At 32.6% G+C, this 13634-nt stretch overlaps 2 protein-coding genes across 2 annotated transcripts; one reads left to right on the forward strand and one right to left on the reverse strand.

Moving 5' to 3' along the window:
• Positions 1-2874: 2874 nt before the first annotated feature.
• On the reverse strand, positions 2875-3441 carry LOC114175190. The gene has a single exon (XM_028059954.1). The coding sequence runs from the start codon at positions 3439-3441 to the stop codon at positions 2875-2877; it is 567 nt and encodes a 188-aa protein (XP_027915755.1).
• A 9569-nt stretch (positions 3442-13010) lies between these two features.
• Positions 13011-13385, forward strand: LOC114175191. Its single transcript, XM_028059955.1, has one exon. The coding sequence runs from the start codon at positions 13011-13013 to the stop codon at positions 13383-13385; it is 375 nt and encodes a 124-aa protein (XP_027915756.1).
• The last annotated feature ends 249 nt before the right edge of the window (positions 13386-13634 follow it).

Raw genomic sequence — 13634 nt, forward strand, 5'->3', positions numbered from 1 at the left:
CCTAGCCCGCGAGGTCGGCGTCAAATCGTTAACATGCAAAACCGATTTCAAGCTCACTATAGGCCATCTAAATGACGAGTTCCAGATCAAAGATCCCACCCTTCTACAATATTACCATCTGGTCTGAACAGTCGTCCAATCCGCTTTCGACCAAGTCCGCATCCAACACATTCCTAGATCCGAAAATATCAGAGCCGACATCCTATCCAAACTAGCCAGTACCAAGTTAAAAAGTCGCCACCGATCACTGTTACAGCAAACGCTATCCTCTCCTTCCATCACAAATACCTGTCATAACCTAACTCAACACCAAGCCAACAACTGGACCACTCCTTACATCCAATACCTCCAAACCGGTAACCCCCCACCAAATGCCGACAGAACTTGGATAACTAAAGCCGCCAGGTATACGATGATAGGTGATGATCTATACAAACGCGGATACGGCCAACCACTTCTCAAATGTGTCACTACAGAACAAGCCCAATACATCATCAAAGAATTACACGAAGGCATATGCGGCTATCATTCCAGCGCACGTACCATGACTACCAGAATCCTTCGCGCTGGTTACTTTTGGCCGACTATGGAAGCAAACTGCCAAGATTTCGTCAAATGGATAGAGGCCAAGCCTTTAATTGCTATAAACTTTATATAGCATCTTCATTAATTTTAATTTAACAATAACAAACATAAATATTATTGCAAATTAAAATAAATTATTAATTATTTATATAAATAAAATAATTAATATTATTTATATAAATAAAATAATTAAAATAAATATTATTGCAACTTAACTGATGCACGATGCACACATTGGCAGTTCATTCCATTCACATTCACACATTACCCATTCACGTTCACACATTATTCCATTTATTATATTTGATTCCAAAAGAAAAAACAACTGATGCATTCACGTAAAAACCATATCATGTGACTCCACGCATGCACTATTCAAATCATGGAAAAAGATAAATCTCCTTTGACATATGCACGTAATGGAGAAGCTTGATCCAAAAACAGTGACAACGTTTTAACACGCTGCTTTATCCCATCAAAAAGAGAAACGATTATAATTTATATGAACGCAACAGAAAACAATTAAACCCTTAAATCTTTAATTAGGGTTTATAACATTAGGGGAAAACATGATAAGGGATCACATAATAGGAGAATCATAAATCCTACAATCTTGCTCTGATACCACATGTAAAATAATTAAGGATCTTTAAGAGTTATGATTCTCACTCCATAAAACATAATAGAGCACTAACCTTGATCCATGAGAGATCCTGTGAATATGCGTTCTTCAAATTTGTAATCTTGTGTGTTTTTCAACCACCGTTTCCCAATCTATCTCTTTGTCTTTCTTTCTCTTCTCACACGTTCTTGATGGGTTACTAGTACTAGAAACTATATTTTACACGGGTTATTTTTACCCATTACATCGGTTAAATTGTCGATGTGGATACCAACAATGTAGAAAATGTATGACATATTACATCAATTAATAACCAATGTGAAAACACTAAAACACTAAAAAAATAAAATAAAGAGTAATAGTTATATTCTAAAAGAACTTATTTTTTTAATTAGCAAAATATTTGTTAAATATTTGTTATTCTTTATATGTATTTAAATAGTTTAATCATAATATGTTAACTAATGTCACTTCTTCAACGCATCAGTTTTCTTGTTTCAATTATCTGTCACAACATGCATTCATGAGGTTTCACCATAATTTCATCATGTATAATCTTTCTTTTAGTCGGAACGGTTATATTAATAATTATATTGATAATTTATTTTCATTAGTTATGTCTTGATAATTGATTTTTAATGATATAGACAAATAATACAATGATATTTTGTTTTATAATTACTATTTTGGTAAGGACAATAATTATAGTGAAGTGATATATAAAATAATAGAAATAGGAAGAAAGAAAGGATTTTTTTCCCATGTAGCACACTTTTTCCAAAATTTTCCCCTGATAGCATAATGTGCACAATATTTACATTCATAACACTATTTTATGTTACGTTGAAAACTCGGTTTCCGAGCAACCGAATTCTAAATTTAATTTTGCAATTTTTTTTCTTATATCAGTCTGAATTCGGTCCCCAGGGACCCGAATTCTGTACTGGTGTTTTTTTTTTTTTAAATGATGGAAACATAAAATTTTTTTAAAATAAATATAATTAATTTTTATTTTTGTTATCAATAAAATAGAAATAATTAAATAAATTATTTTAAATAATAGAATTATAAATGTGTTATTAGTTATTAGAAAAAAAAAATTATTTGTTTTTGAATTTGTTGATTTTAAAATTGATATAATTATTTTTTTTTAAAATAGATAAGAGTAAAAAAAATTAAAAAAATCGAATTAGTAATGTTTTATTAGTTATTTGAGGTGTTATTTGAAAAAATAGTAAAATAAAGAATAATTTATTGTGTTTATAAATTTGTAAATTAAAAAAATGAATTTGTATTGTATAGTAAGTGATTTTATGTGTAATTTCAAAATATAAAATTCAATTTAATTTTAAATTTTGTTTCATAATTAGTGAAGTATGAATTTTTTTTAATGTGTTAACAAAAATTGGAATTATAAGCTTCTTTTAATTTTGGATAATTGTTAAAAATTTTATATTTTAAACATTGTAAATTTGTCTAAATTAATTTAGAAATGAAGGAAATAATTAAAATAATTTAAAACGATTTTATTATTGTATATGAAATTAATTTTTTATATGTTTTTGGTTTATGTAAAATAAGTAAGAATAAAAGATAATAAGAAAAGATGTGCCATTGAATTGAATGAAGTTTATATTTATTGAAAACAAATCAAAGTACAACATAAACTAAGTGGTTTGATACAGATCATGAAAGTGCAGGGTTATTAGGACAATGATTTCTTGTGTGTCCTTCAGTTCTACAATAAGAGCACTTTCTTGATTGTCTTCCTTCCCTAATGTCCATCTCAATCCTATTCTACTTGATTTAGGACGACCCTTCTCAGTCCTTTTTGTGGCAGGATGAGGCCAAACCTGTGGCCCTTGGTATGGTGGCCAATATTCTTCATGTCTTAACTCGCCAAATAAATTGTCATATACTTTGACGATGACATCCAGCCTGTAATGTGGACTTATGTACATGCTGAAGTCGTGATGTGCATGCTTGCAAGCTGCAATAACATGTGAACATGGTAGATGTAGTTTTTGAAACTTTCCACAATCGCACCACCTTTCATCTAACCTGACTACAAATTTTCCTACCGGACGAACCTCTCTGGGATTGACCATCTCCTCCACTCTAAATCTTATGGTATTTCTATCAAATTCAAGGACGTGGTGCGTGTTGGACTTCGAGTCTGCATCTTGTAGGAAGTTCGTCGCATATTCAGAATACACATGACCAGCACTAAGCATTGCAGTTATTTGTCTACCTCTTTTGGTAAAGTATGTGTTGCACCTGGTATACGTGGCCAATACTATGGATGAAGTTGGCAAATTTCTTGTCTTCTTCAAGACAGAATTTATTGCTTCAGCCAAATTTGTTGTTATGTGACCCCACCTTCTTCCTTGATCATATGCAAGACACCATTGTTCCCTTGGGCCACTTCAACACACAATGGAGTACATGTCATGGTATACTTCAAACTCATTTTTATATTTGTCAGTTCCACAAATGTTAAATTATCCTAGAATGCATCGTCAATCAACATCGACAAATGTCCCTCCACCACCACAAACTACGCATGACTTAAACACTCCTCCTCCACCACAAGGTATGGAGGGAACAAGGAATTCAGTTTCACCAAACTCAGAACTAGGCATACCAAGTATGTTTGCAACTTATTATGAAACTCCACCTTCTGCACAACCGTGGTTGCATACATATTCCCAAAGTCCAAATTTCTTTGAAGGTCTGCATCAACCACAACAAGACTCAGTTTACTACGTCCACAATCCTTACACACAAGCATCATCATCTGCTGTAAATGATGATCATGAACCTGATGAGGAACATGAACGACAATCTTCATTGGTTGAAGAACCTATACCTGAAGTGCATAGGAGGAACCCCACCAGAAACTGGCGTCGACCTCAGTATGGAACTAGACACCACTACGGTGATTAAAAGGACAAATATGTACTTTAATATTGTATTACATATGTATTAGGTCGTCTTTATGTGTTTGTAAGAGTTTGCCATGTTTAACGCAAATTCGCATATCAGTAATGCAAGAACTTAATCATTCCAAATGCTTCATTGCTAAATAGTGAACAACAACTTCTTTAGATAAAGTGAACAAGTTCAACCATCTTAAAGTACAATGTTAAAACATATAAAAGAAAACTAAATATGAACAAAGTTGTCACACTTCTCAAGGCATGAAAGTGCCACTATTGAAGTTCATGTGCAAAACATTGCACTTGGGTTACCATTTACTAAGTCACAGGTTGACACATAGGGAATGAATTCATATGTTGTTAATTAAATTACAAAAATTTTATTCCTTAACTCACCAACATATACTCCCCACTGGTAATGACGAGAGTGAAGATTGAAATAAGTTTTGTACATCCTTTCACACATGTTCAAAATGTATATCACAGGTTAGCACTTATGTAGCAATGGGTAACTAAAAATACTGCACACTGGTAGTGAAGAAGAAATATATACACCTTTATTTTCCTTTTCCAAACAACAAATAGGGGCAAACTAGACTCACTTGAAGGAATATGAGTATGAAGATTTAACTTTATCATATGAACTCAAGGCATGAAAGTGCCACTATTGAAGTTATTGAAGAAAGAAAAAATTCATGTGCAAAACATTGCACCTGGGTTACCATTTATTAAGTCACGGGTTGGCACATAGGGAATGAATTCATATGTTGTTAATTAAATTACAAAAATTTTATTCCTTGACTCACCAACATATACTCCCCACTAATAATGAAGAGAGTGAAGATTGAAATAAGTTTTGTACATCCTTTCACACATGTTCAAAATGTATACCATAGGTTAGCACTTATGTAGCCATGGGTAACCAAAAATACTGCACAGTGGTTTCACACATCCTTTCACACTTTCTGCTTTTTCCCTTCCAATTTACATTTTCACCTTTTGTTTTTTCTCTTTTTGCTTGCTTCCAAAGAAAACCAACGTGAAAATTGAAAAAAATTAAAAAAAAATAGAAAGTGACAATAAAACGTCAAGTTGTGAGTGAAGTTCTCAATCAATGGATATTAATATATCATTTTCCTTAAACTTAATACCTACTATAAATTCTAACAATAAATTTTACATTATTTATTTTTGTGTAAAAATAAATATTTTATCAATAAAATTCTTATAAACAAATCAAAATATAAATATATAAATAAAAAATAATTCGTACTTCAAACAAATTTTTTAATTTAAAATATTTAATAAACATTAAAAAATAAATAATACAACACCACATTAAACATTATATATTAAATAATTTATTTAATTATTTCTATTTTATCAATAACAAAAATAAAAATTAATTATATTTATTTTAAAAAAACTTTATGTTTTCATCATTTAAAAAAAAAAACCAGTACAGAATTCGGGTCCCTAGGGACCGAATTCAGACTGGTATAAGAAAAAAAAATTGCAAAATTGAATTTAGAATTCAGTTGCCCGGAAACCGAATTCTCAACGAAAAATAAAATTGTGTTATGCATGTAAATATTGTGCACAGTATGCTATCCAGGGAATATTTTGGAAAAAGTGTGCTACATGGGAAAAAAAATCAGAAAGAAAGAGATATAAGCTAATTTTGGGGGAACAATCTTTCTTTTATTTTTTCTTTCTTCTTCCCGCAATTGTGAAATTTGTCACGGGCACAACACATGGGCACCATCACTCATAATCAGAGACCATACATAACTTCTCATCATTACACTCTAACGCCTTTTCAGTTTTCTCTCCTTATAACGTACTAGAACACAGATCCAAGATCCACTCCATTTTCACTCTTCATACACTCCACCATCAAGGTTCGTCTTCTCCGCACCGCCTAACCCTTGCCAGAGTGGCTACTTCCCGACGAAAGAAGACTGCTGCAGAATTATCACAATAAATTTTTAGCGGCTTGGAAATACTATCGACTACTCCAAGTCCTGAAATAAAGTTCCGCAACCAATTAGCCTGAACTATGGCCTCAAAGCATGCCACAAATTCAGCTTCCATGGTGGATGCAGCAATGACAGACTGCTTCGCACTTTTCCATGAAATCACTCCTCCGGCTAAAAGATACACATAACCAAATGTAGACTTTCTTGTATCCACACAGCCGGCAAAGTCTGAATCTGTATAACCTATCACCTCAAGGTGATCAGATTTTCTATAAGTAAGCATGTGATTCTTTGTTCCTTGTAAGTATCTTAAAACTTTCTTTGCAGCTTTCCAATGCTCCAGACCTGGATTACTTTGGTATCTACCAAGCATACCAACTGCAAAGCTAATATCTGGCCTCGTACAGGTTTGAGCATACATCAAACTCCCAACAATAGATGCATAAGGGATATTTTCCATATGTTTCCATTCCAAATCATTCTTTGGACAGTGCATGAGACTAAACTTGTATCCTTTCTGTATTGGAACAGGAGATGCTGAACATTTATCCATTCTGAATCTCTTTAAAACTTTATTAATATATGCATTCTGAGACAAACCTAACAATCCTTGTGATCTGTCACGGAATATTTCTATTCCTATCACATAATATGCCTCACCCATATCTTTCATTTCAAAGTTATTAGAGAGAAACCTTAGTCTCAATTAATAGACCAAGATCACTAGTCGCAAGCAAGATATCATCAACATACAGAATCAGAAATATAAACTTACTCCCACTGACCTTCAGATATATACACTGATCAACGGTGTTTTCCTTAAATCCAAAGGACATAATAGTATCATTGAACTTAAGATACCATTGCGGAGAAGCTTGTTTAAGTCCATATATCGATCTCTTAAGTTTACACACCATGTGCTCCTTTCCTTCTTCAGCGAACCCCACCGGTTGGTCCATATAGACATCCTCTTCTAAATCCCCATTCAGAAAAGCAGTTTTAACATCCATTTGATGCAACTCAAGATCATAATGAGCTACTAATGCCATGATAATTCTAAAAGAATCTTTCTTAGAAACAGGCAAAAATGTTTCCTTATAGTCAATGTCATCCTTCTGAGTAAAACCTTTGGCAACAAGACGGGCCTTGTAACATTCAATATTGCCTTGAGAGTCACGCTTAGTCTTAAAGACCCATTTACACCCAACTCTCTTGCATCCTTCTGGCAATTCCACAAGGTCTCATATGTCATTATGTGTCATTGATTTAAGCTCATCTTTCATGGCATCTAACCACTTATTAGAATTATCACCATTAATGGCTTCTGAAAAAGAAATTGGATCATTATCAATGCTTAAGTCATTTTCTGACTCTTGTAGATAAACCACATACTCATTCGAAATAGCAGACTTTCTATCTCTGTGAGATCTTCTTAATACTATTTCTTGTGGTTGTTCTACTATCGGTTCATTATTAACCTCGGGATCATTAATTTGTTGTTCTTCTTGATTGTTGTGAGTTTCTACAACATGTGGAACAACTACTCTTGATAAAGAAGTACTAGTTATAGGAACTTGTACTCTAACTTCCTTAATCTCCACATTTCGTGAAGCTTCACTCCCACTGGTTTCACCATTTTCAATGAACCGAGCATTTCCAGTTTCAACGATTCTTGTACTATGGGTAGGACAGTAAAACATATACCCTTTTGATTTTTCTGGATAACCAATGAAAAATCCACTGATTGTTCTTTCATCCAGTTTCTTTTCTTGCGGATTGTATATTCTTACTTCTGCCTAACAACCTCAAACATGCAAGTGTCTCAAACTGGGTTTCCTATTAGTCCATAACTCAAAAGGAGTCTTTTGAACAGCTTTACTATGAACTTTGTTCAACAAATACATGGCAGTTTTTAAAGCATACATCCACAATAATACAGGTAAACATGAATTACTTAACATACTCCTAACCATATCCATTAAGGTTCGATTACGCCTTTCTGATACACCATTTTGTTGTGGTGTGCCTGACATTGTGTATTGAGCACAAATACCACGTTTCTCAAGAAACTTAGCGAACGGACCAGGGTGTTGTCCACTTTCATCATATCTTCCATAATACTCACCACCTCTATCAGACCTTATGATTTTCACCTTTCTGTCTAATTACCTTTCTACTTCATTTATATAAACTTCCAAGGCATTTACTGACTGAGATTTCTCATAAAGTAGATAAACATGCCCATAACGCGAAAAATCATCAATAAAGGTGATGAAGTACTTTTCTTTATTGAAAGAATTTATATCAAACAGACCACATATATCGGTGTGTATGATTTCAAGAAGCTGAGTACTTCTCGTGACTCCTTTCTTTGTGTGTTTAGTTTGTTTGCCTTTAATACAATCCACACACACATTCAGATCAGTAAAATCTAAATCCGGAAGGATTTCATTCTTTACTAATCTTTGTCTTCTTTCTTTGGAAATATGTCCCAAACGTTTATGCCACAAGTAAGCAGATCGTTCATCCATTAAACTACGTTTATGCCAACATTGTGATGCAAAGTCATAAGTTTATGGTTCGGGTTGTAAGAAATCCCTGCATCACATTAGAAACATGAGTCGTACATCCAGAATCAATCCACCACGTATTATGGGGAACTTCAGTCAAGTTTGATTCAAAACATACGTAAGCATTATCTTCACCTTTCTTTTCGAACCAAGCTTTACGCTTTATGCAGTCCTTCTGGAAATGTCCAGACTTTCCGCAAAAATGACATTTGTCATTTTTCTTTTGGATTTTGGTTAAGGACTCGTCAATCTTCAGTGGTCCTTTACCCTTTCCATGTTTCTTAGCAACTTTCTTTCCAACAGCTCCTTGATTCTTCACATACTGAATAGAGTGGCTTCCTAAGTTCTTCAGTCGGGTCTCCTCCTGAACTAGCGTACTGTGCAACTCATGCACATTCCACTTGTCTTTCATGGTGTTATAGTTCATCTGGAACGGACCATACTCAGACGGTAATGAGTTCAGAATGAACTGCACGAGAAAACCTTCATCCACTACCATTCCTAAAGACTTAAGTTTTGCTGCGATATTTGTCATCTCGATCACATGCTCATGCATAGTACGCGAATCGTCAAACTTCATAGTGGTCAACGTACTCATCAATGTCCCAGCGAGAGACTTATCAGCAGTTTGGGAGCGCTCTTCTACAAATTTCATAAATTCTTTTGCGTCATCAGTTTTGGGAAGAGCTGACTTTATATTGCTTGCTATGCTCATTCTCATAAACATTAAGTTAAGTCTGTTTGATCTTGCCCAAGCTTTGTAATGGGCTTTCTCTTCATTGCTACTAGCATCCATGATAGCAGCCGACTTTTCAACTAGAAGAGCTAGATCAAGATCCAACACACCTAAGTGAAATTGGACTTGCTCACTCCAGTCAGGGAAATTCAACCCATTAAAGACTGGAACAGACGAAGCATGCAAGTGTAAAGATACCGGAACAGAGACTGCAATTAACACATGCCTAACATCAATGCTTTGAGTCATAAAACTAAACGTAAAAAAAACAGATTCAGATATAAACAGTCATTCTATGCATACTAATGTTCTCCTTTGGGAGATCCACTAATACACAAACATAAACATAATGATGCTAATCACATTATAACATTATTGATAATTAAAATATGCATCAACTAGAATCACCTACTACCTTTGGGTATATAAATAAAACTAGTGACGCATACAAAATTATCTACAATCATGTTCATTAATTATGAGAACAATTAATCAACCTTTGGGCGATCCTTAAATGTCTTATAATTAATGAATTTTAATTAACCCATAAATTTAATTATTCATAATTTAGCATCCATACTATGGGTAATTAAAATAAAAAATATTAATAATTTGAAATCATATAAACTTAAAATTTTGGCCACTTTGGTGACTAACAAAATTTATCATACTTAATTTCAAATAAATAAATACACATTTAATTGCTATAAACTTTATATAGCATCTTCATTAATTTTAATTTAACAATAACAAACATAAATATTATTGCAAATTAAAATAAATTATTAATTATTTATATAAATAAAATAATTAATATTATTTATATAAATAAAATAATTAAAATAAATATTATTGCAACTTAACTGATGCACGATGCACACATTGGCAGTTCATTCCATTCACATTCACACATTACCCATTCACGTTCACACATTATTTCATTTATTATATTTGATTCCAAAAGAAAAAACAACTGATGCATTCACGTTAAAACCATATCATGTGACTCCACGCATGCACTATTCAAATCATGGAAAAAGATAAATCTCCTTTGACATACGCACGTAATGGAGAAGCTTGATCCAAAAACAGTGACAACGTTTTAACACGCTGCTTTATCCCATCAAAAAGAGAAACGATTATAATTTACATGAACGCAGCAGAAAACAATTAAACCTTTAAATCTTTAATTAGGATTTATAACATTAGGGGACAACATCATAAGGGATCACATAACAGGAGAATCATAAATCATACAATCTTGCTCTGATACCACATGTAAAATTAATTAAGGATCTTTAAGAGTTATGATTTTCACTCCATAAAACATAATAGAGCACTAACCTTGATCCATGAGAGATCCTGTGAATATGGTTGAGCGTTCTTCGTTCTTCAATTTGTAATCTTGTGTGCTCTTCAACCACCGTTTCCCAATCTATCTCTTTGCCTTTCTTTCTCTTCTCACACGTTCTTGATGGGTTACCGTGAAAATAACCTTATGGCCAGAGACAGAACCCCAAAATCCTTTTATACCAACGTCCATCAAGTTGGTTTTATTTTATCTTTATCTTTATTTTATTTTATTATCACATCCCATAATAATAATCAATAAGTCTTTATATTTTTTTATTAAATCACAGTTGGGTTCATCATAATATTTCAAATGAGTCACTAATAGAATTAATTCGTCAATTAATCCTAACATTCTTACTAATATAAATTACTATAAACTTTCTTTGCTTATTATCTTTGTCACGTATTCAATTAATTAAATTAATTTTAAATATTAAATTAATGAAATAAAACTCCAACAAACATATATCATTAAAACATTAATGAGATTACAACTGTAACTACCAATATATTTCTGAATGTTATTCATCATGAAATTTATTGTCAAATAAGAAAATTTTGTTTTTGCAGAGTTACTAGTACTAGAAACTATATTTTACACAAATTCTCAACGGAAAATAAAATTGTGCTATGCATGTAAATATTTTGCACAGTATGCTATCCAGAGAATATTTTAAAAAAAGTGTGTTACATGGGAAAAAAAATTGTTTATTGTTTATGTGTTGTTGCAGTTGTTTTGGTGGTGTCGTTGTTGTATTGTTGTGATTGTTCATTTGCATTATTTGTGATTAAAATGTTTGAATGCATATAAGATAATTATTGGAAAATATTGAGAAAAAGAAACATTCCACACCAATCTATTATGCATTCCTAACCAACAAAATATATTTTAACCACCGCTGCTCATGAAGTGTCACTTCAAGAATTGAAGATATTCACTAATCTGAATTTTATTAGGTTAAATCAATTTAGAAAGAAATAATCAAATTGGTATAAAGTATTATTTTGAACTAAAATGAACAAAATAAAAAAAAACAATTAAACCGTAATAATCTACATATTTTATGTGTTTATGTTAGTTAACCATATTAATATTTGTTTCAAAAGAAATATTTAACAAAAGTTAAAAAGAAATCAGTCAATAATTATTCATTTATGTATTTATTATTTTAAAGATTAAATAATTTAATATTCATTTATAAAATAATTAAAGATATTAATAATTAAGTTGCATATCAATAATTATTTTTTCTTGGTATTTAAACTTCACACTCATCCCACCTTTATTTCAAAGAAGAAAAATGTATACAGTAACAACAAAAACATTATCGTGTAATCATAAATCATAGTTCTGTATAACAATTTGATTTGGTTCAATGTTATAATACTTAATCCAAGAGTTATACGTAATAGTTCTGACACAATAAAAGTATAAAATATTTTACATCAATCTATATTACTAAAACTCTTTATTTTACAATTCTCTTTCTTTCATCGCATTTATACTTTATATTTTCTTTTCAACTTACATTTTTGTTGTGAAAACGCATACTTTCTAATCAAATAAATAAACTAATTCTCAAATGTAGCAGAATATGTTTATCAAATTTTATAATAACTTTAGAAATCAAAATAAGAAAACTAAGAAAACAATTTTGTTATTATTGTATTTTACCTAAGTTATTTTTATGATTTGAACTTTTACTCTGATCATGAATGTATCTTGCTTGCTAACACTTCCCTTGTCGGTAGTCAAATGATTCCCTTGTCCAAAGCTTTATCTCCAAGTCACTGGTTTGTAGTACCAGGAAAAGCACCTAGAAAAAACCACACCTCTCTCTCTCTCTTTCTCATTTTCCTGCTGCTACCCCACTCTCCCACCCAAAAAATTCCTTCATCTCTTTAATCAATCTGCTCCACACTCAACCCTACACACTTCCCACATTATCATCAACACAACACAGTAACCCTAAATCATCACTCTTCTAAATACAACCTTGCACTTTTGCTACAATTTGGGGAAAAAAATGGCACCCAAAACACTCATGCTAGGTTGAAATCAGCACCCATTTTGGTAATCCCCATTTCTCATCTCCCCTCTCAAACCCACCAATGTCTTCCCATTTTCAAGTACTTGAAACCTGAATTTCTCCTAAAAGACTCAATTTTTTTCTCTCTTTTCAGTTAAAGTTGTGTTTTTTTTTTTATTCCAAACCCTTGTCTCCAATGTCCACACCTTTTGTTCAACAGCCACCGTCCATAGAAATAACCCAACAAGCGTACACAACCCATTCGGATCACGGGACGGTTGGACCTGTCATAGCGGTTCTAGCGGTCATCACCGTCTTAGGTGTCATCGCCGGCATGATTGGTAGGCTTTGTTCAGGTCGTCGGGTCATGGGTCATGGAGAGTACGATGTAGAAACTTGGATTGAGACCAAATGCTCCTCTTGTGTCGATGGCAGAATCGCACCGCCGCCTCCTCCACCTCCTCTGCCGCCGGAACCTGCCATTCAAGACTTGCCACCTGTCCAAGCCCCTCAAGAGATCAAAGTAGAACAACATCCAAGGCAAAACTTACATGCCCACAGTGATACTTAATTCACTACTATTTCCTAGTTTAAGGTAGTCTTAGCTTATTATTGTTGTTCATATTACATTTGAAAATGTAAAAGAGAAAAGCACTTGGATCCATCATGTTGTTTTCCGATTTAAGTTGACATTTTATCTAGATCATCATTAAATTAACTGTTGTCTAGGTAAAATATTCATTTTAATTAGAAAATGACATCAGCATTGTCTATGTTATGATAATTGAAGTTATGTTCTATTGATTATCTTTTCAGTTCA

This window comes from Vigna unguiculata, chromosome 3, assembly GCF_004118075.2.
Source record: "Vigna unguiculata cultivar IT97K-499-35 chromosome 3, ASM411807v1, whole genome shotgun sequence".
NCBI classification, from domain to species: Eukaryota; Viridiplantae; Streptophyta; class Magnoliopsida; order Fabales; family Fabaceae; genus Vigna; species Vigna unguiculata.